At 34.2% G+C, this 24,384-nt stretch overlaps 4 protein-coding genes across 4 annotated transcripts; 1 reads left to right on the top strand and 3 right to left on the bottom strand.

Moving 5' to 3' along the window:
* Positions 1-2,666: 2,666 nt before the first annotated feature.
* On the top strand, positions 2,667-3,845 carry LOC115991259 (zinc finger BED domain-containing protein RICESLEEPER 1-like). The gene has a single exon (XM_031114981.1). It carries the CDS (start codon positions 2,667-2,669, stop codon positions 3,843-3,845), a length of 1,179 nt encoding a protein of 392 aa, XP_030970841.1.
* A 2,940-nt stretch (positions 3,846-6,785) lies between these two features.
* LOC115991257 (disease resistance RPP13-like protein 4) lies at positions 6,786-8,876 on the bottom strand. Its single transcript, XM_031114980.1, has one exon. The coding sequence runs from the start codon at positions 8,874-8,876 to the stop codon at positions 6,786-6,788; it is 2,091 nt and encodes a 696-aa protein (XP_030970840.1).
* A 4,686-nt stretch (positions 8,877-13,562) lies between these two features.
* On the bottom strand, positions 13,563-15,835 carry LOC115992604. The gene has a single exon (XM_031116828.1). The coding sequence runs from the start codon at positions 15,468-15,470 to the stop codon at positions 13,773-13,775; it is 1,698 nt and encodes a 565-aa protein (XP_030972688.1). The 5' UTR covers positions 15,471-15,835; the 3' UTR covers positions 13,563-13,772.
* A 4,538-nt stretch (positions 15,836-20,373) lies between these two features.
* Positions 20,374-22,449, bottom strand: LOC115991256. The gene has a single exon (XM_031114979.1). The coding sequence runs from the start codon at positions 22,447-22,449 to the stop codon at positions 20,374-20,376; it is 2,076 nt and encodes a 691-aa protein (XP_030970839.1).
* Positions 22,450-24,384: the final 1,935 nt, after the last annotated feature.

The following is a 24,384-nucleotide window of genomic DNA, read 5'->3' as shown; positions in this document are numbered from 1 at the left end:
CTAACGGTGAGAATTAAATAGGAATGATCTGATATCTCTCACTTCCTCTCACAAGTCTCTTCACTCTTCAGTTTTCACTTCAGAGACAAAGTTCAGGTCATGGACATGGCTTCCCATTCACGCCTCCTCCTCCCCTTTTCACTCTTCCTCACCTGTTCAGTCTTCACTTCTTAAGTCTCAGACTCTAAGTTCTTTACTTGCTCTCTCAAACTCTCACAATCTCACATTCTATAAAGTCTAAACCGTTTCCCCAAATCCAAAGTACTGTTTCTCCAAATCCAAATTCTAAAGAACAAACCCTAGCCGCCTCTAATGCTGTTACCCAGTCCCCTCTCCGCCTCCAACGCCTAGCGCCTCCGCCGCTATCCACTCCTCTCTCTATAGCTACCGCCGGAGTCCTCACCCCGTGTACTCTTCACTAAGTTAGTAAGGTAATTTTTTTTTTTCTCTTCTTTCTTTTTTGTTAGTCTCGTTGGTTTCATTTGTGATGGAAATCAAATGTTAAAATCAAATAAACCCAAAGATTCATACTATGAAACCCTAACTAAAAAAAACTTAGAAACCCTAACTATTTTACATTTGTTCTTTGTTCTTTTCTTTAATCAATTTTGATCCTGTTTTAATTTTATACAGGATTGAAAGCTGAGTCCAAGTATCATTATCTGCCCTCAAGTTTGAAACCCATACACCCACGGTTTTCTTCAAGGTATGGTTTTTGCTTTCCTTTGTGTTTAGTAAAAAAAAAAAAAATGTAGTGACTGTGGTGATTGTTTGATGTTTCTTTTTACAAAAGGGGCAGAGTAATTTAAATGATAAATAGAATGTTGAAAGGGAAACTATTGAATGTAATTCATGGGAGTTGCATTAATGTGGATTGCAGATGCTTTTGATTTTCCTTTTCTATTAGTTTGTAGCTTTGTATGTTCTGTATTGCCCAAATTAGACAAGGTTTATTTAACATTTTGGTTATAGCATCTTATGGAAGTTTTAGTTTACCTTGCTTTGTTTTTAACACATTTAACACTTGGAAGTTGATTATATGAGAAGATTGTTATGATGTGAACAAGGTTGATTTAACATTTTGGTTATAGCATCTTATGGAAGTTTTAGTTTACTTTGCTTTGTTTTTAACATATTTAACACAAGGTTTAGAACATTTACCTCGTTTTGTATGAGAAGATTGTTATGATGTGATTAGTAGAATGTTGAAAGGGAAACTATTGAATTTAATTCATGAGAGTTGCATTAATGTGGCTTACAGATGCTTTTGATTTTGCTTTTCTATTAGTTTGTAGCTTTGTATGTTCTGTATTGCCCAAATTAGACAAGGTTTATTTAACATTTTGGTCATAGAATCTTATGGAAGTTTTAGTTTACCTTGCTTTGTTTTTAATACATTTAACACCTAGAAGTTGATTATATGAGAAGATTGTTATGATGTGAACAAGGTTGATTTAACATTTTGGTTATAGCATCTTATGGAAGTTTTAGTTTACTTTGCTTTGTTTTTAACACATTTAACACAAGTTTTAGAACATTTACCTTGCTTTGTATGAGAAGATTGTTATGATGTGATTAGTATGATCATGCAATTTGTCACTGCTAAGAAGAGATCTGTGATCTTGCATGTCCCTAATTAATTTACTTCATTGAGTTATCTGTGATCTTGCTAAGAAGAGATCTGTGATCTTTCTTTCTAATAATCTCTTTGGATTATATTTATTAAAATGTGTGGTTCAAGGATACTGGTTTTCCTTTTTGGTGTGTGTGGTTATTATTTATTATTATTATTAAAGCTATTAATTATACTTGTTACTCTAGTTTGCTAATATGTATTTTTGTTTTTTTAGGTCATGGAAACCCCCACTAATGAACCCTCTGTCCAAACACCAGCTGCTACAGAAGATGATGGTGCTATTCCCACCCAAGTTGAAGATTCTTCTGCTACCCAAGCTGAAGCAACTGTTGCTTTTGAGTTGCCCCCAGTTCCACCATGCCAAGTGAGTATGACAGCTCCTGTTAGTGGTGGTTGTAGTGGTAGGAAAAAGTCTGTTGTTTGGGGTCACTTTGAAAAAGTAAAGATAAGTGAGGGTGATACTAGTAAAACTAAGGCTATCTGTAATTATTGTCAAAATCTTATAATGCTTATAGTAAGAGTTGTGGTACTAGTAATCTGTTAGCTCATGTGCCAATATGTTCCAAGAATCCTAATAGAGAAGATGTAGTTAAAGGGCAGAAAACATTAGCTTTTGTACCCAAAAAGGATGGAGAAGATGGATTCCACCTTGTGTGTTGAGGCTTCTAGAAAGGCATTGGCCGAAATTGTTATAATTGATGAGTTGCCTTTTAGGTATGTCGAGGGGTATGGGTTTAAGAAATTTGTGAGTACCTTACAACCTAAGCTTAGATTAAAGGATATACCATCTCGTCAAACTGTGGCTAGGGATGTGATTGGCATTTATAATAGTGAGAGAGAGAAGCTAAGAAAATCCTTGAAGGGTTGTAGGGTGTGTCTCACTACGAACACATGGACTTCTATTCAAAATTTAAATTATATGTGTCTGACATGTCATTTTATTGATGATGCTTGGAAATTGCATAAGAGAATTTTAAATTTTTGTCAAGTTGAAGACCACAAGGGGGAGACTATAGGTAGAAAGATTGAGATGTCATTGCGTGAGTGGGGTATTGATGGGATATTCACCTTAACAGTGGATAATGCTAGCTCAAATTTAACAACAATTAAATTTTTGCAAAGGGTGACTAAAGATTGGAATGGGGCAGTTTTAGGAAATGAGTACATGCACATAAGGTGTTGTGCCCATATCTTAAATCTCATTGTGGGGGAGGGTTTGAAAGAGATAGATGCATCTGTTGCTAAGGTGCGTGAAGCTGTGAGGTATGTGAAGTCCTCACCCAATAGAAGTCAAACTTTTAGGAGTTTTATGGAGAGGTTAGGTATGGAGTCCAAGAGTCTTCTTAGTCTAGATGTACCTACTAGGTGGAACTCGACCTATATCATGTTAGAAACTGCTAAAAAATTTGAGAAAGTGTTCCTTCGAATGGATTTTGAAGATGATGGTTATTCGTCGTACTTTAGGACCAAGGAATATAGTGGTGGTTTGGAGTCTCCGTGTATGACTGATTTCCAAAATTGTAGGGCATTTATGATTTTCTTAAGGCTGTTTTATAATGCAATAAAGAAATTTTCTAGTTCATTGTACGTTACTTCAAATGCCTTCTATGATGAGATCTTTGTTATTCAGGAGAGTGTTTCCAATTTAGTTAAATCCCAAAACACTCTCTTGAAAAGCACAGCCACAAACATGCAAACTAAGTTTGAGAAGTATTGGGGGGAAGGGGAGAAAATTAATCCTCTTTTGTATGTGGCTGTGGTCTTTGATCCACGAAAAAAATTGAGGTTTTTGAAGTTTTCATTTTCTAAAATTTATGGGAATGCAGTTGCAGAAGTGATGGTTGATAAGGTGAAAGATCTTTTGTTTAAGTTGTATAATTTTTACACTTCTATTCATTCACCAAATGTGCAAGGTCAAAGTGGGAGTGAGAGGACAGAATTAGAAAGTGATGCTAGTGATCCATATGTGATGGTTCACTCACGATATGAACGTTTTTTGCAAGTTGAGCAATCTGTAGGTTGTAGTAATGAGCTTGAGAGGTATTTGGCTGAAAACTGTGATGGTAGAAAGGATGAGAATTTTGAGATATTGGAGTGGTGGAGGGACAATTGTAATAGGTACCAAGTGTTGTCTAAAGTTATTAAGGATGTGTTGGATGTACCAGTTTCCACTATTGCATTTGAGTCAGCATTTAGCATTGGAGGTTGAATTGTTGATCCATTTCGAAGTGCACTATATCCTCTCATGGTTCAAAACCTTGTGTGTTCACAAAATTGGCTTCAAGCCACAGTTCCAATTTCTCATCGCCAGTCAAGGGATGATGTAGAGACATTGGAGGAGTTACTTGACTTAGGTAATATGCTTAAATTCTAAAACTTACTCTATTAATTTTATTGAATGTCTCATGTATTCAAGCAAAATTTAATCTATTGTGTTTATTTCGTATTCTTTTCTAGTTTTAAATCAACAACCAACAGCAAGTGCAACAGCAAATACCAGCTCAAGCAAGGGTTCCACTTCAGGCAAACGACCCTTGATTAGCATTGATGATTAATCACTAACTTGGTATGATTCTGCCTTTATAGCCCCTTACTATTATAAACTTGGTTTCCTTACTAGTTGGTCTTGTACTTGGTACTAATATATTGTTTGTTGAATATTTTTTTGTCTATTGTAGGAGGATGGTAATTTATTTTGTAAAGAAGGCAGCATTTTGGGAATATTTTGGAAGCTTTTTTAGACATATCGCTTTTCTAACTTGTAACAATACTCAACTGTCAATACTTATAGAAAAGAAATCTTAGTTCATAGGTTTTCTTTTCTATTAGTTATAGACTTATAAACTAAAGAGTAGTCATTCAATGCTTTGGAAAAACTATTTTTTGGAAATACCTATGGTATTTGATTGTTGTAATTAATTATATAGCTTGGAACATTGTATAACTAGCAAGCTTTCTGCCTTATGGGTTACTGCCCAAAAAACTTGCAGTGACTGCCTTTATGTTAATAAGTATATATATCTGTTGGAATATTGCAGTATAGTATTATTTGTTGTGATTTATTTTATTGCTGAAAATATTATTTGTTGTGGTTTGTAGGTTTTATGGGTCTTGAGCAGTTTACTACCTAGGTGCTTATTGTGTTGTTTAACAGATTACATATTATTTTTTGTGTTTATTTTTTGTTGTTAATGTGGGAAAGATTATGTATTGGGATTGATAGGTGCTTCTCATTTCAGATCACAAGTGACTAAAAAAAATGAAAGATTTTTTGGTGTGTTGTGTTGATCACAGGTGATAAAAAGAATAGGCCTTATTTGGGCCTTTTTGATTTGTCCTGATTGAAGACCCAATAGGCCCAGTTTTGTTAAGCTGGAAGCACTATTTTAAAATAAATTAAGTAAAAAGGCCCAAAAAATTGAATTTTCCGTAATTTTAACTATGGCAAAAAGTTCGGCCCAATTTGAGGCCCAGACCCGTGAAATCGACGACTCCAACCTGGACAACCCGATTACCCGAAATGTCGGATCCGACCCGATATTCGGTCGAATACGGATCTCAAATTCAAGAAACCGATCCAACCGGGTCGAGTTCGGTTTGGGCCCAAAACCGACCCAGCTTGACCCGTGGACACCCCTAACTAGTTCAATGTTCAAGGGGTATATGGGTATTTTTCCCTTATATGTATTCCATTTGCATTTTTTGTAATCATAGTCTCATGATCTGTTATGATACTAGTATTATACATGGATTAAGTATAAACTTAACCATGTGTTTATAAGTTTTTGGGCACCCTCCACTTGCAAGCTGGTTTTCAAGGATGAGTTCTACCTATGGGTTTGTAACATGATTTATGTATAGATGAGATTGACAGAAAAAAAGAAAAAAGGAAAAATCATTTGGCAATGCAAAAAAGCAGGTTAGTATCAGATACTCACAAAAAGATAACCAAATTTTAACTTAAGTGTGCATAAAATAGTTGTTTTGCAATGTAAATTATTAAATCCACCATTGTATTAGTACTCCAATGGCATTGTCACACTGGAGTCCACTAATATGAAAGATTTGTGAGGGCATTCCACCTGATAATCTTGATCCAAGCATCCTTCTAGAACCCTCTCTCTCTCTCTCAAGCTGCACGTCAACAGTTTGAAGTGCAAAAATTTTCTGCCAATGATTTTGAGTAAAAATCACACCCACCAGCTAGCCAAGATGTCAAGTCTTCAAAATTGGCTTAACTGTTTCTTCCCACATGTTTCCAAACAAAGAATCAAATAAAAACTTGTAGCATCACACTTTTACCATAAATAAGTTATAACATATCATATCCAGATTATCTCAATCTCTGCATATTTAAAGTCTAACTACTTAGTTATATGTATAAAGCATAATTCCTAACGCATCACATATTCTAATGTTGCAAGTTGCAACTATTCACTAAACATACTGTGTATGCTAAGAAGAATACATAAATAGATAACAGACAAAAGAAATTAATAAAAACTTTTAAGATTATGTATATATATATATATATATATATTTATTTATTGCATGCTTAATCGTGTCCTTCATGATGCTGCGACATCACATCAAACAAACCCCATGTTAGATGAGAGTATGAAGGTTGAGGTTTGAATCGGTAAAAGTTACAAAGGGGATCGGAATTCAAATTTTTTTAAGAAGAGAGATGTAGCCTGAGTTTCTTGGCGAGCTTAGAAGCTATTATAAGAAAATTATTAAGTACTCTCAGAGTACCATAAATGTGTACTTTCTCCTCTCACATTAATGGTGGGTCTCACCATTAATTTAATTAGTAGGACCAACCATTCATGTAAGAGAAAGAAGTATGCATTTATAGTACTTCAAGAGTATACAATAATTTCCTGCTATTATATAGTTGAGATTAGTATAAAGCTCCTGAATATATATCTCTTTTCCCTTATTAATTTCTTTTGAGTAGTAGAAATGGCTGATAAGAATGAACAAAATTTTCATCTAAGATATCATTTTTGTGTACTTAAATTGCAGATGCATTGGAGCGCAGAATTTAAATTAGGAACACTGTTAAGTATTAAGTTACTACGTGCTGAGGTTGGATACAAAGTCAATGATACAGCAAAAAGGGCTTCCTGTGAATAAGGCAAAATGCTCAGGCTTGCTTTGTATCTGCTGCATTCCATATCCACTCTCCATTGTCATCACTTGGGAAGGAACTCAATTGAGGGCAGTCTTCTTTCTCCGCATATTTCAATTTTGGAAACAATTGTTGCTGCAGTTCTGGCCAATCCATCTTCAATTTACTCAAGGACTTCAAGCGTAGACATTCCACGGCCCATGAGTGATCCTCCTGAAGCCGCAGGTCAGATAGTTCTCCTCCTCTTATGTAGAGCTTCTTTAGATTCTCCAGGTTTAAGAGCTTAAGCCAGTCAGGCATCTTCGAACCATGGAAATACTGGAGGCCTAGTTTGTGTAAATCAACAGGTAGTGATGTAGGCCCTGGAGTAGTGGGCATTGATTTTTCCCGGCTCAAAATTCTCGGGATTTTTGCCAATGCTTTCATTGAGTTTTCCCTGCTCACCATTCTCTGGAATCTTGCAAATGCGACATTTGTAGTTGTGGAAGTGGATGCATTGTAGACAGATGACCACCAGGCAACTGATAAAGACTGGAGCTTCCTAAATTGTGGAAATGAATTCAGCTCTTTCTCAGCTTCAAGACTTGTTCTGTCTACATGAATGCTCAACTTCCTCAAATGTTTCAATCTTGCCAAATCGGCCAGCTTACAGTAGAGGCCACTGGGACTCTGTTTACCAATCACAAACCCTTTTAGGACTTGAAGTTCTAAAAGAGAAGCAAGTCCCTTGGGCATGTGACTAATCAAGAAACAGTCAGACATGTCTAAGTGTGTCAGTTGTTTAAGTGAGCCTATCCCATCAGGAAGTTTCTCTAAATTATCACAGCCATTAAGGTTCAGTATCCTTAGATTACTGAGTTCGCAAATTGAATTTGGAAGCTCAGTAATTCTAGAGATTCCCCTAAGGCTAAAGTACCTAAGCTGTTTCATTTTCTTCAAACCTTTTAAGAACTCGGTGTCCTCTACTTCAACAAGTTGCCTTGCAGAGGCCTTCCACCTTCCCAGCTGTAGAACTTTTAAGTTCTTCATCTTTGAAAACCTGTCCACCCTGAAATTAAGCTCAGGCTCATTTACATTAAACAAAGTTTGAATATTTTCATGCTTCAAATGATGATAAATATAAGTAAAATCGCGAAGCGAAGACCCTTCTTCAGTTTTCACTAAGCACACCCTCGAACAGGAAGAGAAATCAGCATTGGGATTTCCCTTTGAATCAAAACTGACAAACTCATCTTTCTCCGCAAGCTTAATTATGGCATCACGAACTGAAGATTGCATCTTGCAATTTTCTGAGCTTTGTCTACCCTTTTTTTTAACAGGCTCAATGATGCCTTTACTGATAAACTCTTTGAAGTAATCATTGCCAGTCTCCTCTGCAGTCTTACCATCACCATTAAGTGAGTCTATAAATTCCTCACCGACCCACCAATGGATCAAAACTTTCTTCTTTATGGTTTCATTTTCAGGGAACACAGAGAAACATAGCAAACACTTCTTTTGTATTTCATTTAGACCATTGTACATCTCCTTAATTCTTTTCAAAGTTAAGCTCTTGGTGATCTTCTGATCATTGATGTTTACCTCTGGCTGCTTGTCTAGTAAACTATCTGAAGATAGTTGTGGGGATGAACAAATTTGGTTCTTTAACATTGAAACAACATCCTTGGTTCTCTTAAGCTTGTTGATTCTGGGGGAATTTGCTAGTGCTTCTTCTGTTCTTTCTCTGAAGGCATCGTCCAGGCGTTGGAGAATCAATCTTTGAATTTCTTCATCAACGCGGTCTGCTGAATCCTTTAGTTTATGACAGGCTTTGTTGATGTAGTCGAGGTCCTTCTGGATCTCCTCAACTATTGCATGCGAACCATTGCAATTGGAGTCGTCCTCCTCCTCATCTCTTACGGTCCTGCTGGTGTTGTCTTCGGTTCCATTCATATCTTTTGGAGGAAGGAGTTGCTTCAACTTCAATAAATGGCATTGAAATTCCGGCATGACCACATCGTTGAATACATGGAAGGGTGTCTTTTTACCAGAGTTTAAGTATGCAAGAAGATCAAGTGATACATAAGGCGACTCAAATGAAGAAGTAGAAGAGATGTGTCTCGACATATATGGTTAATGTTGACAAGAAGGTATGGCAATTTGTGTAGACAAGCAAAATAATGAGCTAAAAAAAAACTCTGATGGATAATGAGCTAAGAAGAGATGGAACAATTAAAACGGGTAAATGAATAGAGAAAATAAATAAGCCAGGAGCCTTTTACTTGGTTGGGAGGAAAGATGGAAGACGACTATATATGAGCCAGCAAGTTTGACTGACTGGCAATTGTGAAGACAAAAATGACCCAGGATCATTTGACTGAGGAGAAGAAATGGCACAGAACAAGGGTAGAAGAAGCATGAGGGCTTCTATTCTATATCATTATTGACCAACCACGAAAGGACAAGGGTAGAAGTAGAAGTAGCCTAATAGATCAAGAAAAGTTCAATCATGCTAGTAGCACGTATACTTTGCAACAATTATCCTAAGTGGCAATTTGAGATTGATAAAAAAAAAAAAAAACAATTTATCATGTAGATAATAGAACAATTGTAGCAAAATATGTGTATTTATATATAATATTAACATTATTGAGAAAAAATAGCCTATGTCACTTCAAATAAAATCTCTAAAGAAATAGGTCAACTCATATCGACACGTAGAAATGACGGGTCAAAATCAACCCTTTTTTTTTTCTTTGTTTATTCAGCAAAAAAAAAAAAAAAAAAAAAAAAAACCCTTTTTACGAAGGGATATTTTCTAACTCCTTATGTTTTGTACCCTTTGTTTTTCTTTTTTTCTTTTTCTCTTTTCAATTCTTCTTCTCAAATATACTCATAAATTCTTTTTTTCATGAGATCAAGGCTTGAAGGTTTTAGTTTAGTGAACCTTAGATAGTGTATACTTAAGAATTTATTTATTATTTGTTTTTGAGTATTTCTGTTTATTAATTTGTTTTGTATTGAAGGAAAGAAAAAAGAAAATATTAACAAGTTTTTCAATATTTTTTTGGTATGTGAAAAAGAAAATAATTCTCATTTGGGTTTGACCAAACCCCAAAAGAGGTAAGGATCATAAGTTCTGCAACACATTTAGGAAGACACATTCTTGATTCGAATTCAATCAACCTAACCTGTTTGTCGAGCTCAAATAAATTAAAAGTAGAATGTCCATAAGGAAAACTTTAAGAGAAATTTTTTGAAAGAATGGGTTTTAGCAAATGTTTAGTTAGCTATTTTTTAATCAAAATTAATGTCCCTCACGTCCTTTGGGAGGGTCCGAATTGGAACACATTATTTTTTGTGAAGAGATTAACATCACGTAGTTACTTGCCCAAAACCACTTAAGGAGTGCACGAGAAATTTACTTCTAAAATGCCCACTTGAACTCTTTTTTTTTTATTTTTTTATTGTTTTGAGAATCACTTGAGTAGGGTTAAAAGTGATTAAACCTATGAGTCTAGATGGGAAAAAAATTAGACATTTTATAAATTATATACTTATGGGCATGGGTTCATCTGCGCTATCCAATATTAAATAATTAGTATTTATTATATTTTAAAGTGTCTATTTAGTGAGCAATATTTATTTATTACTAGCGTAGACTCACGCGATATATATTTTGAGTTTTTTTGGAAAAAATTAGATGCATTTATTTGATTGATATTATTCCTTTTTTTTGGTGATAAAAGATAGATATACTATTCTTTTTGTACCTACCATTGAGCAAGATTTTTTTTTTTTTTTTTTTTTTTTGAGAGAATGAGCTAGATGTTGAAGTAGAATAATAGATTGCGGTCCGAGTGGATCAGAAATCTGTTTTTTCGCGGGAGTTGAGCATTTTAACAAGCTCTTGCTTGCCCATATCTAGGGGTCCATATTAAGGGTTGAGGATAAAATCGTGAAAAAACATGATCGAGTATGAATACTCGAGTTCCGATGCGATTCAAGAAAGGTGAAGTTACCCTCTGTCCTTCCTATTATGAGAGGAGCCCGCCACAAAAGAAACATTCAAAGCCTTCTTAAAGAACAGTGATGACTATTGCTGGAGCAAAGAATAGTCTTTGGGGGTTGGGGGTGACTATTCGTGTCGCGGACATAATTATATTCAAATCGTCTTAAAGAAAAACTTTATTGATATGTGGATCATCAAACTAAAGACGACGTAGTTACCACTTGTTTAGTAAACAAATTAATATGAACAAGACTGCGTAACCAAACCCATTTTATAGACTATGGGTCTGTTTGGATAGAACTTATTTTACTGAAACTGAAAACACTGTAGCAAAATAATTTTTAAATGTATGAATAGTGCTATGAGACCCATTTTTAATGAAAAGGTTGATAAAAAGTGGAGTTTGTGGGACCTGTGAACAGTGCACAAGTGCACTGTTCACAGAAGACCGGGTCAACAGTTGCGGCTGGGGAGAATATATAAAAAAAAAAAAAAAATGCAGAAAACTTGAAACTTAGACGCGCAACGCCCTATCCAAACTGCACCTATAAGTCAATCGTGTTCGGTTAACTAAACGTGTTTCGACTAGGGCAAAAAAATAAGAGAAAGAGAGAGGGAAGCTTCAAAAAGAGTTGACACAAATATTTGACGGGAAGTTTTAGCCCAACTAGTTCCCAAAATTTGATATATATATATATTTGAAAAATGAAAGTAGTAGATGAGACTTATAAGTATTAGTTTTAAGTACTTTTTAAAGTGATGTGATTATTTTCTAACAAAGTATAGCTCATACAATAAATATATATATATATATATATATATATATTATTTTCTAAATTACATGTTTTAAATTTTGTAAGTTTTTTCTTAAAGGAAACATAATGCATTTTATATTTAATTATTATATAAGGTAATATATTTTGTAAATAATGTAATATGTTGTTGAAATTTGATTTAGAGCTACTTACAAACAATTCATACTCTACACATCTTGAATGACTTAATGAGAAAGTAGATATAAATAAATTCATCACTTATATTAGAATAAAAAATATAAGACTTTAATAACATAAGAAAAATGTAATTTTATAAAAACCTACTAACATTATGCTAAGAATATGACATAATTGTCAATGAAATAGCTCATCTTTCTACGCAAACCTCTCCTCTCAAAATATCACTAAAGTAGACCGAAATGGACCAAAACATACTAAAATGAACTACAATGTTGGTGGTACTAGCCAAGTTGTGATATGAGATCCATTTGGGAATAGATTATTTAACTGAAACTGAATTTTTTTTTTTTTTTTTTTTTTGTTGCTAAAAGTGTTTAAAAAGATTAAAAGTTAGTTAAATAATACAATAGGACCCATGAATAGTACTAAACAGAAGTTAAAAACTCAAATAAGCATATCTTAAACGGGCTCATGGAAACATAAGTTGAAAAACATTTGGCAAAAAGTTTGTGCAATAATTTGTAGTTGAAATTTGTTTTAGAGCTACTTACAAATGGTTCATACTCTATACATCTTGAATGACTTAACGAGATAGTAGATATAAGTAAATTCATCACTTATATTAGATAAAAAAAAAAATGACTTTAATAACATAAGAAAAAATGTAATTTTATATAAAAAAAAAATAAAAAATGAAAAAAATAAAAAATAAAAAAAAACCTACTAACATTATGCTAAGAATGTGACATAATTGTTAATGAAATAGCTCAATTTTCTACGCAAACCTCTCATCTCAAAGTATTAATGAAGTGGACCAAAATGAATTGAAATGCTACAATGTTGGTGGTGCTAGGCGAGCTGTGATATGGGGTTTGTTTGTGAATAAATTATTTAGCTGAAACTAAAAACTATTTGTCGAAAGTATAAGAAAAAAGGTTAAAAGTTAGCTAAATAATACGATGAAACTCATGAGTAGTACAAAAAAGAAGTTAAAAACTCAAATAAGCTGAAGCAAATGAGCACATCTCAAATGGGCTCATGGAAACATAAGTTGAAAAACATTTGGCAAAAAGTTTGTGCAATAATTTGTACAATATTTTGCCTCTCTCTGTCCTAGGAAAATGACTGAATTTAAGATAATTTTGTAATGAGTTTTTTTTTTTTTTTTTTTTTAAATGTTCCAGCCTTACCTTTACCATATAATTTTCATTCCCAATTAATTTCAGCGAGGAAATGGCCATGTTGAAGAGCTTGAGAGAACCCAAAAACCCTAAAGCTAAACCTTCTCATCTCTCAACTTTCTTCCTCTCTAATTGCCAATTTTTCATGAGAGTAGATTGAAACCTACCTCAAAGGTTTGTGTGTTGTTTGGAGCAATCCAGAATTGCCAAGGGGACTTGGAGATTGAAATTGGAGTTCAATTGCAAATCCAATGACTAGAGGAGAGAAAGGACTTGAGTTAGTTACGAGCAAAAATTTGGTGGGCTTGAGTACATTGTTACCTCATAGCTCAGAAAAATTAGTATTTAAGATGTGCTGCAACTATGCAACTATTTTCTTTACTGAATCGTTTTGGTGGTTAGACATTACAGAGAAGCTTTCCCGCTAGGTACTCAAGTTTTCATCTTTATAAACACTTCAATGTGTTGTGGGTTTTTATTTTCTATGGTTGTGATTAATTATGTGTATGCATGTATTCTGGTGTTAATTGGCCAATCATGTAAACAATTAGGCTTAAATTTGGAAATCAACATAAAATTGACATTGGTAGTAAAATTTGGAGTCCAAATAACAAGAGTTTTTGTGAATCAAATCTTTCATTATTGAATTTAATTGGGACCAAAGTAAAGGAATTGAAAGCCCATTAGCTAAAACAAAAAGATGCTGCTAAAAAGACACAAAGGAACATAAGAACATGAGAAACTTTGAAAGGTAATAATGATTTGAAATCCTACACCTTTAGTCCGAACAAAAATTGTCTGTCCACTCCCAAACTGTCACACCTCCACCTCTTTTTGTTTTTTTGGTTCCTTTAGTCCTTGTGTCCTACTGACCTTACTTTCGCGGGACCATTTTGACTTTGGCTTGGCGTTCCTGCTCGTAGAACTGTGTTCCAAAGCCCAGATGATTCATCAGTAACCAAATGAATGTCAATAGTTCTCCACCCTTACTAGGTTGCTGTGCATGTACAATTGGTCTACAATTAATGGCAGCGTAAGACATCAATTCCACCCAAACTCGGTTCATTAGCATCCATTTGTCTGTCTTCAACTCCTTGAGCTGTTTTGCCAGGAGACTTCCATCAAAGAACACAGAGTTGCTTACCCTTCCCTTCAATTCAACTGATCTGTATTTCGTTTCCACTGCAAGGATTCGTTTACAGGCTTCAACTTTATCCGATATGGGGGCCTTGTTTGACTCTTTGTGAAAGAATCGCTTAGCTTCTGCACAAGTGTCCTGGAAGACTATTTGCCAATTGCCTAACACTGGGGCCATCATTTTAGGCTTCATGACAAGCAGATAAAACATATAATCTGAAAGTAATTTGCATGTTTCTCTATTAGTATTGCTATCATTACCAATACTTAGTTGAGTGTCCTCAATGTAGAGTAGCTCGGTAGCCATGTGCCAAAGAAGAAGGCTTTCCTCGTACTGATACTCCCCAATACTCCATTTTAGTTCGAAACAGCTAGAAGTCTGTAGAAGAGCCCAATAACCCCTTTGTGAAGATGCATCCCTGGCTGCTTTTATATTCTTTGCATTCGAAGCTTTCCATCTCAGCTCCTTAAAAATAAAGATCTCAAGAGCTTCACTAACCTCCTTTGAATGCGAAAAAAACAATATAGTCATTTTCTCTAACACTCCCCCAGCACCAACATAACTAGCTAATGTGTACGCCCATGTTGGAGAATCTTTCAAGCAATAGTTTATCATATCGTACTGGGAGACTGACTTAGACCACCTTCTTCTTTTCAAGAATTTTTCAACGAGTTTGCTCCTGCTAACCTTCACAGCAAGGAGGGTCCGGTCCGATAATATAAGCATTAGTACTGATATGGCCTGGAGGCCTAATGCCCCAACAAGCAAGACATAAGTAAGGATGATATCAAAGTTATCTAACTTACTAGCATGATGAAAATTATGCTGGTGCTCAATTGAAAAGAGTCCCAACGCCACAATGATTAACGTAAAGCTAATAAAGCGTAGAAAGTACCCAAATGGGAAGCGAACCACAACCACCTTGGTGTGGAGATACTCATACATGAAATTGAGCTCACACTCTATCAGTCTGAATGCTTCAGCTGCAGTTCTAGTAAGAAATAAATCTCGGCTCTGTTCTCGGTCCTTGGAACTGAAAAGAAGGCCTACAATAAGACCCTTGAATGTTTCAAAGAGACGATGTGCTTCCAGTAGTAATTGCATGTCATCTAATTCAGGACCATTTGCAGAAGTGGGAGAAGGTTGCAACACATCTACTTGTGTTTCAACCTTCTCCAACGTCTCTGTAGAGCACATCTTCATGACCTCTTCATAATCAGGCCCAGGGTATGGCTTTGGCAATATTGAACATCCGAACTGATTCAAGCTTGCAAGAAAGAGAGCACGTGTTCGCTCTACATATTTGATAAATCCCACAAAAAACACCATGACAGTGGGAACCCAAAGATTGTTAGGAAGTGATTCAATGAAGATATAAACAGTTGCCAGAACCTGTAATATGAGTCCAACCAAGTGCCCTAAGCCAGAACTCATTATCCTCAAGAGCAAAAGAAGTGATGGTATCAGGGCCACCAAGATGCAACAAAAGAAACGAAGCCCAGAATGCCATTAAGTCCTTATTATTCCCCTTTGCTTCACAACCAACACCTTCGCTTTTGGAGATTAGTCCAATGGCAACAGGCGCAATCCAGTCTGCAAGCAAGTATGCAAACCATATGAGCCCGTGTAACAGTTTGCTTCTGGTTCGTTTTCTTAGGAATGCCAATAGAACTAAAATTGCCTGCAGACAGAGGCTCACGAGAATACAGCTCCGGAGATTCCAAGCATACCATATCTTCTTCAAAATTTTGGGGATAGGTAGTTCCATGCTCTCTGTGAATTGTTTCCTCACACTTTTGCCTTTGTTATTATGGCAAAGCACAACTAAGGCTTAAGTCTTTCTTCCTTTACTAATCTTTTCTTCTTTTTTATTTTATTTTTTATTTGCCTTTGTTTCCTCTTTCATCTAAATGACACAAGCAATCGGTCAACTATGACAACCGGAAATTGGAAAGCAAAACATTTACAATTTTTTTTTTTCAATAAATTATTAACGTGGTGAATATTTATTAATAAATAAAAAAGTGACGTTGGTAATAAAATTAGAAAATAACCTGTAAATATTTACCAACGGTCTGTCTGTAATAAAGTTTATGTTTGTAGTATCGCGCATAAATTTTTTGAAGAATCACACTTAGTTGTTACTATGAAGTCACTTTATGGAATTGTACCATTACTCAGAAAAAGATCTTTCTAGATAGATTTACGTTAGTATCACATCATTAGGTATAATTTTGTGCACATGATGAGTTGTAATTGGTAAAGATATGATGATGAACTATGTGGAAACACATTTTTACCAATCACAACTCATTATATAGTAAGTTATAACACAAAATTATGTCCAATTAAATGATACTAGTATAATTCTTTTAGATATAATATTAATTTTATGGGGTCCAAAAAGATGGGACTGTCATGTCATTGGTGAAATTTCTTAAAAAATAAAAAGAAAAAAAAAAGGAAAGAAAGAAAGAAATTTCTTAACAGTAGAAAAACGTTCGAAATAACCAAGAAGATGCATGGTAATTGGTAACCCGGCCAGAATCATGCGAAAATTTCTATATATTTTAGTATAATAATTTACTTTTTTTTTATATTTATTTTACATACTCACTTTTTAAAATATCTCACATTAATTTATTTATTTTACTTTACAATTTATTAAATATCAAATTTCTTTGATTCTTTTAATTGTTTTTTTTTCTTTACAAATAACAATTATTATCCACTCTTTTTATTCATTCTTGGATACATAAAGAAAAAAAATAAAAATTAAATTTAAAATAAATAGTGTCAGTGTAAATTTACATAATTACTATAACGTATTTTAACAAAACTTTACATAATTTGATATATATAAATTTTGGGGTTAATTAGTTAGCTAAACTATGTTATTTTCCTATTATACAAGCACTAATACAGGTGCTCTGAAAGTCCTTTCATTAGAGTTTCTCAAAAAAAAAAAAAAAGTCCTTTCATTAGAAAATTGCGAGCTATTCTATTCAATAGACTTTTCAACTTATACAGTACTAGGAAAGTTCACTTTAATTTATGTTTAAACAGTTTGAAATGTCAACTTAATCCAAAATTTTAAGCATTTCACGTTTCAATTGAAAAGATTAATTATATAATCGTTTTTTTAAAGCCAAATATGGTATTTATTTTTTCTCAATCAGTAAGGTTGCATTTGTTTCGGTATAAAATATTTTTTGAACACAAAATGTTTTCATGTAAAAATATTTATAGAGAAAACAAATTATTTTTATTGTTTAATTGCATTCCTAACCAAATTTCTCCGCCAACTGCAATGAAAAATCAAGATTTCCTAATTACACACAACCAGAATAGAGGTCAAAGATTAAGAAAATTCAAGGAATTGAACCAAATTCAAGCCTCAAATATATTTAGAAAAAAAAAAAAAAAAAAAGTCATAGTCGATAGCGATAGCGATAGCGATTGTTCACTTCGAAGACCCATTCTAAAGCACTGGCTAAAATCAATGAACTACACATACTATCGACCTAACAAAAACGTTTTTAGACTTTGTTTCTTTTTTGGATCAACCACGACGACTTTGACGGAAAAAGAAAAAAAAAAAACAAAGGTCACAACTTGGATTGTTCCATACAAAAGGAGTAGTCTCTCTCTTATTATTTTACACCAATAAAAATCAAGGGAATCAATACTGTACCGGAGGCTATACCGGTTTGGCTAGCGGTACGATATATTTCGGATACCGGTCAATATCGGTGTACCGTTTCGGATTTACTGCTATTTTTTATATTTATAAATAAATAAATAAATAAATAAATATATATATATATATATATATAAATATGTGTGTGTGTATTATAATAAATATAAAAGTTTACCATAAAACATTTTCTCAATTCATAACTAATTATTAATGGTTTTAGACTTTAGTATCAATTAAAAGAAAAAAAAAAAACACAATATAAAAAATAGAAAGCTTATAAGTTACTATTGCATAAGAAAACAAATAATACTAATAAGTTAATACAAATAAGTTACCATTTTGTCCTAACAAAAATTTAAAAATTACAAAACTTAAAAAAAAAAAAAAAAAAAAAAACTTTTTTTCTAAACCGACCGGTACGCCCGGTACCAGCTGGTATTGCCCGAAATTAGCCGGTATAAACGGTACATGGCCGGTACGGCCGGTATTTAAACCGGTACGAAACATTGATGTTTCGATACCAGTATACATACTGGTACGGTATTGACTACCTTGATAAAAATAGGCCATCTAATATAAACGTTATTTTTTAAAAAAAATTTACATTTTGAATTTATATTATATTATTTTATTAGTTAATTTGTTTTTATTAGTGTAGAATAAAATCTCTTTCATTTACATGAGAATAGAAATCAGTCAACTATGACACTGTTGATTCGTTGAAGAATCGCACTTGAATCCGTCAATATGAAGTCAAAAAAAAATTAGAATTTCCATAACGAAAACTATAAGAGAAAATAATTTGTTTAAAATTTTATTGATAATTGATTTCAATTTCATTTCACTGTTTGGGCTTGGATGCCAATCTAAATGCTCAATAAAATTTAAAGTTACATGGCTCATTTTAATTCCAATGGCTTTTTTTTTTTTTCTTTTAATCAACTAAAAATAGGTGGAGGAGGATGACCTGATTTAATTTCAAAGGCTATGAATATGTGTTCATGTGGCAATTATTTTTAGTGGATCCAAGAGTTGTGGTTTAAGTGTCAGTTGGTTGCTCTGGTCAGCATGTTCTTCGTACTATTGAGCTAGACGTCCAAGTAGAATACATTTACACCTACATTAGGGGTCCAAGTGTATAGTCAAATTGTCAAAACATTTCCGAGTGGAAGTTTCCCTCTATGACTATGAGGTAGCCCGCCACTAACTACCATTCAAAGTCTTCCAGTTTTTAAATAATAGCATTGATGACCATCTTAGCTAAGAGCATGTGAACCCACTTGGCAATTATTGCCTTTGAAAATTTTATTAAAAGAGTTTCAATATGTGGTATCCACTCTTGATGGTAATATTTTATCATCAAATTAAGATATTAATCAATTTTTAATTTAAGTAAAAATTAAATTATAAATCTTTTATACAATTATTAAAAATTTTATCAGTTAAATTAACCGAGCCCACTTTATCTTTGAAATTAACTACTAATTTTATGCTGCTTAGTAGGAAATTCCTTGGTGCATGGTATAAAACTATGAAGATTAGCAGTGGGGGACTGGAAATAAAAGAAACGAAGACTCTAACGTCAACTCCAGTTACGCAATCTACTACGTCATGGAACCTGTGGGTGATAAGTTATTGCGTCACCGCTGGCTCGACAAATTCGACTAGCTACTAGCTGCACGTCCCATCAGCTTTATTTATTTATTATTTCTACAAACGAGACAATATTCAAAAAGTCTAACCACCACCTTGATTGTAGGGCCAGGTGCGCCGTCTGTCTCGGTTACATTCATTCCTTCTTTCTTATTTCTATGTATCAAAAAAAAAAAAAAAAGAGTTATCTGCTGTTTGTTCCTCCTATCCCATCAGTTTTATTAATGCCTCTCATTTGCATTTTTACCGTGTCTGTTAAATGAGAAATAAAATGGGTACAATATTTTTAGGATAATTTCACAATAAGTCTTACGAAATAGATTATTATTAATTATTGAAAAATGCTAACGAGTGTCTTTACAGTATTGATTAAGAATTCAATTAAATAAAGTTTTTATGAGAAAAGAAAAAAAAGATAATTAATGTTCTGACAGTTTTTTTTATTTCCCATAAAAGTGATGTCAAAATTTTCTTAAAATAGATTGTTAACCAGTGCCCTAAGAACACTCGTTAGCATAACCCTTAATTATTATTGGTAGAAAAAAAAAAATCAATGATGGGTACAAATTAGTAGCACTTTTCATACTAAAGAGATTCCAAAATATACTATATACCCAACATTTTTTACAATATCTTTTTGCAATAATTTAGTAAACTTTTATTGGTTGTCATCTTAACCAACTACTTAGGCAAATTAGATAGTCAAGGAAACAATTAAGCTAAATTTGGGTAATTACTAATTAGCATCAAATTGAAATTAACCTAAAAGTTTGGGTAGAAATAACTTGAGTTTGTGCAAATTCACTCTTTCACTATTGGATTTACTTAAGACCAAAGTACAGGAATTGTAAGCAAATTAGCTAAAACAACAAGATGCTGCTAATCAGACACTAATGATGTGAATTCTTACCCCTTTATTTAATCCGAACAAAAATTCTGTCCACTTAGCAACCTGTTACACCGCCATCTTTAGTCCTCGTGACCTTACTTTCGTGGAACCATTTTGGCTTTTGCTTGGCGTTCCTGCTCGTAGAACTGTGTTCCAAAGCCCAGATGGTTCATCAGTAACCAAATGAATGTCAAGAGTTCTCCACCCCTACTAGGTTGCTGTGCATGTACATTTGGCCTACAATTAATGGCAGCATAAGACATCAATTCCACCCAAACTCGGCTCATTAGCTTCCATATGTCTATCTCCAACTCCGAGAGATCTTTTGCCAAGAGACGTCCATCAAAGAATACAGATTTGCTTACAGTACCCTTCACATCAACTGATCTGTATTTCGTTTTCACAGCATTGATTTTTCCACAGGCTTCAACTTTATTCGATATGGGGTTGGGGCCTTTTTGAAAGAATCTCTTAGCTTCTGCACAAGTGTCCTGGAAGACTATCTTCCAATTGCCTAACACTGGAGCCATCATTTTAGGCTTCATGACAAGAAGATAAAACATATAGTCTGAAAGTAATTTGCATATTTCTCGATTTCTTTTATTATCATCATCAATACCAGTACTTGGTTTGGTTTCCTGAGCGTAGAGTATCTCAGTAGCCATGTGCCAAATGAGAAGGCTTTCCGCGTACTGATACTCCCCAATGCTCCATTTTAGTTTGAAATAGCTAGAAGTCTGAAGAAGAGCCCAGTTACCTCTTTGTGAAGATGCATCCCTGGCTTCTCTTATAGTGTTTGCATTCCTAGATTTCAAGCTCAGCTCGGTGAAAATAAAGCTCTCAAGATCTTTATCAACCCTCCTTGAATGCGAAAACCACAATATAGTCATCTTCGCTAGTACTTCCTCAGCAGCAACTTTAGTAGCTAATGTATACATCCATGGTGGAGAATCATTCAACCAATAGCTTATCATGTCATACTGGGAGACTGACTTAGACCACCTTCTTCTTTTCAAGAAGTTTTCTTCAATGAGTTTGCTCCAGTTACTCTTCACAGCAAGGAGGGTCCGGTCAGATAATATAAGCATTAGGACTGATATGGCCTCGAGGCCCAATGCCCCAGCAAGCAAGACATAAGTAAGGATGATATCAAACTTTCTAACATGATGAAACTCATGCTGATTCTCAATTGAAAATAATGCCAATGCTCCAACGATTAAAGTAAAGCTAATAAAGCGTAGAAAGTACCCAAATGTGCAGCGAACCACAACCACCTTGGTGTGGAGATACTCATACATGAAATTGAGCTCACACTCTATTAGTCTGAATGCTTCTGCGGCAGTTCGAGTAAGAAATAAATCTCGGCTCCATTCTCGGTCCTTGGAACTGAAAAGAAAGCCTACAATAAGACCCTTGAATGTTTCAAAGAGACGATGTGCTTCCTGTATTAATTGCATGGCATCTAATTCACCTTTGGATTCAGGACCATTTGCAGAAATGAGAGTTTTGTCTACTGAGTATGACCTTCCAAGATTTTCATCCTCCGAGCTTGGCATCACATCTACTTGTGTTTCAACCTGTTCCAACGTATTTGAAAAGTGCATCTCCATGATTTCTTCATAATCAGGCCCAGGTTCTGGCTTTGGCAACACTGAACATCCAAACTGGTTCAAGCTTGCAAGAAAGAGAGCACGTGTTCGCTCTCCATACTTGATACATCCCACAAGAAACACCATGATAGTGGGAGCCCAAAACTTGTTAGGAAGCGATTGATAGAAGATATAAGCAGTTGCTACAATCTGTAAAATAAGTCCAACCAAGTGCCTAAGCCAGAACTCATTATCCTCAAGAGCAAAAGAAGTTATGGTATCAGGGCCACCAAGATGCAACAGAAGAAATGAAGCCCAGAATGCCATTAAGTCCTTATTACCCTTGGCTTCACAACCAACACCTTCGCTCAGGGAGATTAGTCCAATGGCAACAGGTGCAATCCAGTCTGCAAGCAAGTATGCAAACCATATGAGCCCGTGGACCAGCTTGCTTCTGGTCCGTTTTCTGAGGAATGCAAATAGAACTAAAATTGCTTGCAGCCAGAGGCTTAAGAAAATACAGCTCCTGAGATTCCAAGCATTCCATAGCTCCTTGACAATATTGGGGATAGGTAATTGCATTCTCTCTGGTTATTAGGCCAAAGCACGTCCAAGGCTCGAGTGTGTGTGTGTGTGTGTGTGTGTGTGTGTGTGTGTGGTTATTAGGCCAAAGCACGCCCAAGGCTCAAGTCTATCTTCTTTTACTAATCTTTATTTTCTGTAAGCATTTAAGTCTTTTTTTAAAGTCTTGGTCTTTACTCTTCTTTTTTTTTTTTTTTTTTTTTTTTGAGAAGACGTGTTGGTCTTTACTTATTCATTTCTTTTTCTTTTTTTTTTCTTTTTTTTGGGGTAAATCGATGAAATATATATAATATTGATGTAATAAACATGTTTAGACCTTTTGTTCCTTTCTTGGATCAACAACAACTTTGACTGAAAAGAGAAAGACAAAGGTCACAATATTAATTATTGCTAGATATTAGGTATTTTTGGAGTATACATACATGGTATTTTACACTAATAAAACAAGCCATTTAATAAAAATATTAATATTTTTTTCACATGATTTTTTGAGTTTATATTATATTATTTTACTAGTTAATTTGTTTTTAATTGTACTAAAACCTATTTCATCTAAATGAGAAAATGAATCGGTCAACTACAACGACTGGAAACAAATAAAATTTTGAAGAATCACGTACACTTGGAGTTGGATGTCACTATGAAGATCATTTTGCATATGATACTAAGTGAACTTTATCTTCTTAATTTTATGGGGTCCAAGATGGGACTTTCATAATTGAAATTTCTTCTTGATAGCATATAAATACAAATTGCATTGTACTAAATAATTAAGGAAGAAGATGCATGGCAACCCAGCCGATAGTAAAGTTCTTTGATAAACTGCAAGCTTTTGTTCGAGAGACTTTTCAACTTGTAAAGGAATTGGAGGATCCACTTTAATTTTAATTGTGTTTAAACAGTTTGAAATTTCAACTTAATTCAATTTTTAGGTATTCTATGTCTTAATTAAAAAGATTAATTATATATATAGTTTTTTTTTCTTCGTGAGCAAAGGTTGCATTTGTTTCAGCATAAAATAATTTTCGACTCCTATTTAAAAATTAAAAAAAAAAAAACTTTTCGATTGAAATCATTTTCAATTAAAAACATCTATAGGGAAGTTTTTGGTTGCATTCCTAAAAACCATCTGAAGAACATTTTCAAACATTTGATGGAAAAAGATCCCAAAATTTTTTATTGTAAATATTCACTACTTATCTAAATTCCACCATCAACCCCACCACCATAAGCAATCAAGATTTCCCTCATTCACAACCAGAATAGAGGGTGTTAGAAATACTGAATGATTGTATTGTATTTCTCAAGTAATAGAATATACATGAGTGCCTTTATATAGGAGGTAGAGTGTGCAGTACAAGTAAGTGTGTTATACAATTAAATAAGGTGGGCCCAAAGCCCACATACCCTAATACAAGTTAACAGCCCCCCTCAAACTCAAGGTGGATGTGAGACCAACTTGAAGTTGTCAACCAAAGTACAAAGGCGTCCCTTAGGATATGACTTGGTGAAGATATCTGCAAGTTGATCTTTGGAGAAGACTGAGATCAGCTTAAGAACACCATGGATAAGGTGATAATGAATAAAATGACAATCAATTTCAATGTGTTTAGTTTGTTCATGGAAGATATCATTGTGAGCAATATGAATGACACTATGGTTGTCACAATAAAAAGGAGTAGCAGAAGATGTGGACACACCTAAGTCTTTGAGAAACCATCGTAGTGAAAGGAGCTCTGATGTGGTATCAGCAAGGGCATGATATTTTGCTTCAGTACTAGAGCGGGCCACATGAGTTTGTTTCTTACTTCGCCAAGAAATCAGAGAAGAACCAAGAAGAAAGCAATAACTAGTGGTGGACCTACAATTAGTAGGATCTCCTACCTAGTCAGCATCAAAAATTGCACGGAGAACAAGAGGAGATAGAGCAGAGTA

This window comes from Quercus lobata, chromosome 5 (assembly GCF_001633185.2).
Source record: "Quercus lobata isolate SW786 chromosome 5, ValleyOak3.0 Primary Assembly, whole genome shotgun sequence".
Classification (NCBI taxonomy): domain Eukaryota; kingdom Viridiplantae; phylum Streptophyta; class Magnoliopsida; order Fagales; family Fagaceae; genus Quercus; species Quercus lobata.
This window is presented reverse-complemented; position numbering and strand designations above follow the sequence as displayed.

Coding starts and splice junctions, on each gene's coding strand:
- LOC115991257 (XM_031114980.1), bottom strand. CDS start 8,876: ATGTCGAGACACATCTCTTCTACTTCTTCATTTGAGTCGCCTTATGTA.
- LOC115991259 (XM_031114981.1), top strand. CDS start 2,667: ATGTCATTGCGTGAGTGGGGTATTGATGGGATATTCACCTTAACAGTG.
- LOC115992604 (XM_031116828.1), bottom strand. CDS start 15,470: ATGAGTTCTGGCTTAGGGCACTTGGTTGGACTCATATTACAGGTTCTG.
- LOC115991256 (XM_031114979.1), bottom strand. CDS start 22,449: ATGCAATTACCTATCCCCAATATTGTCAAGGAGCTATGGAATGCTTGG.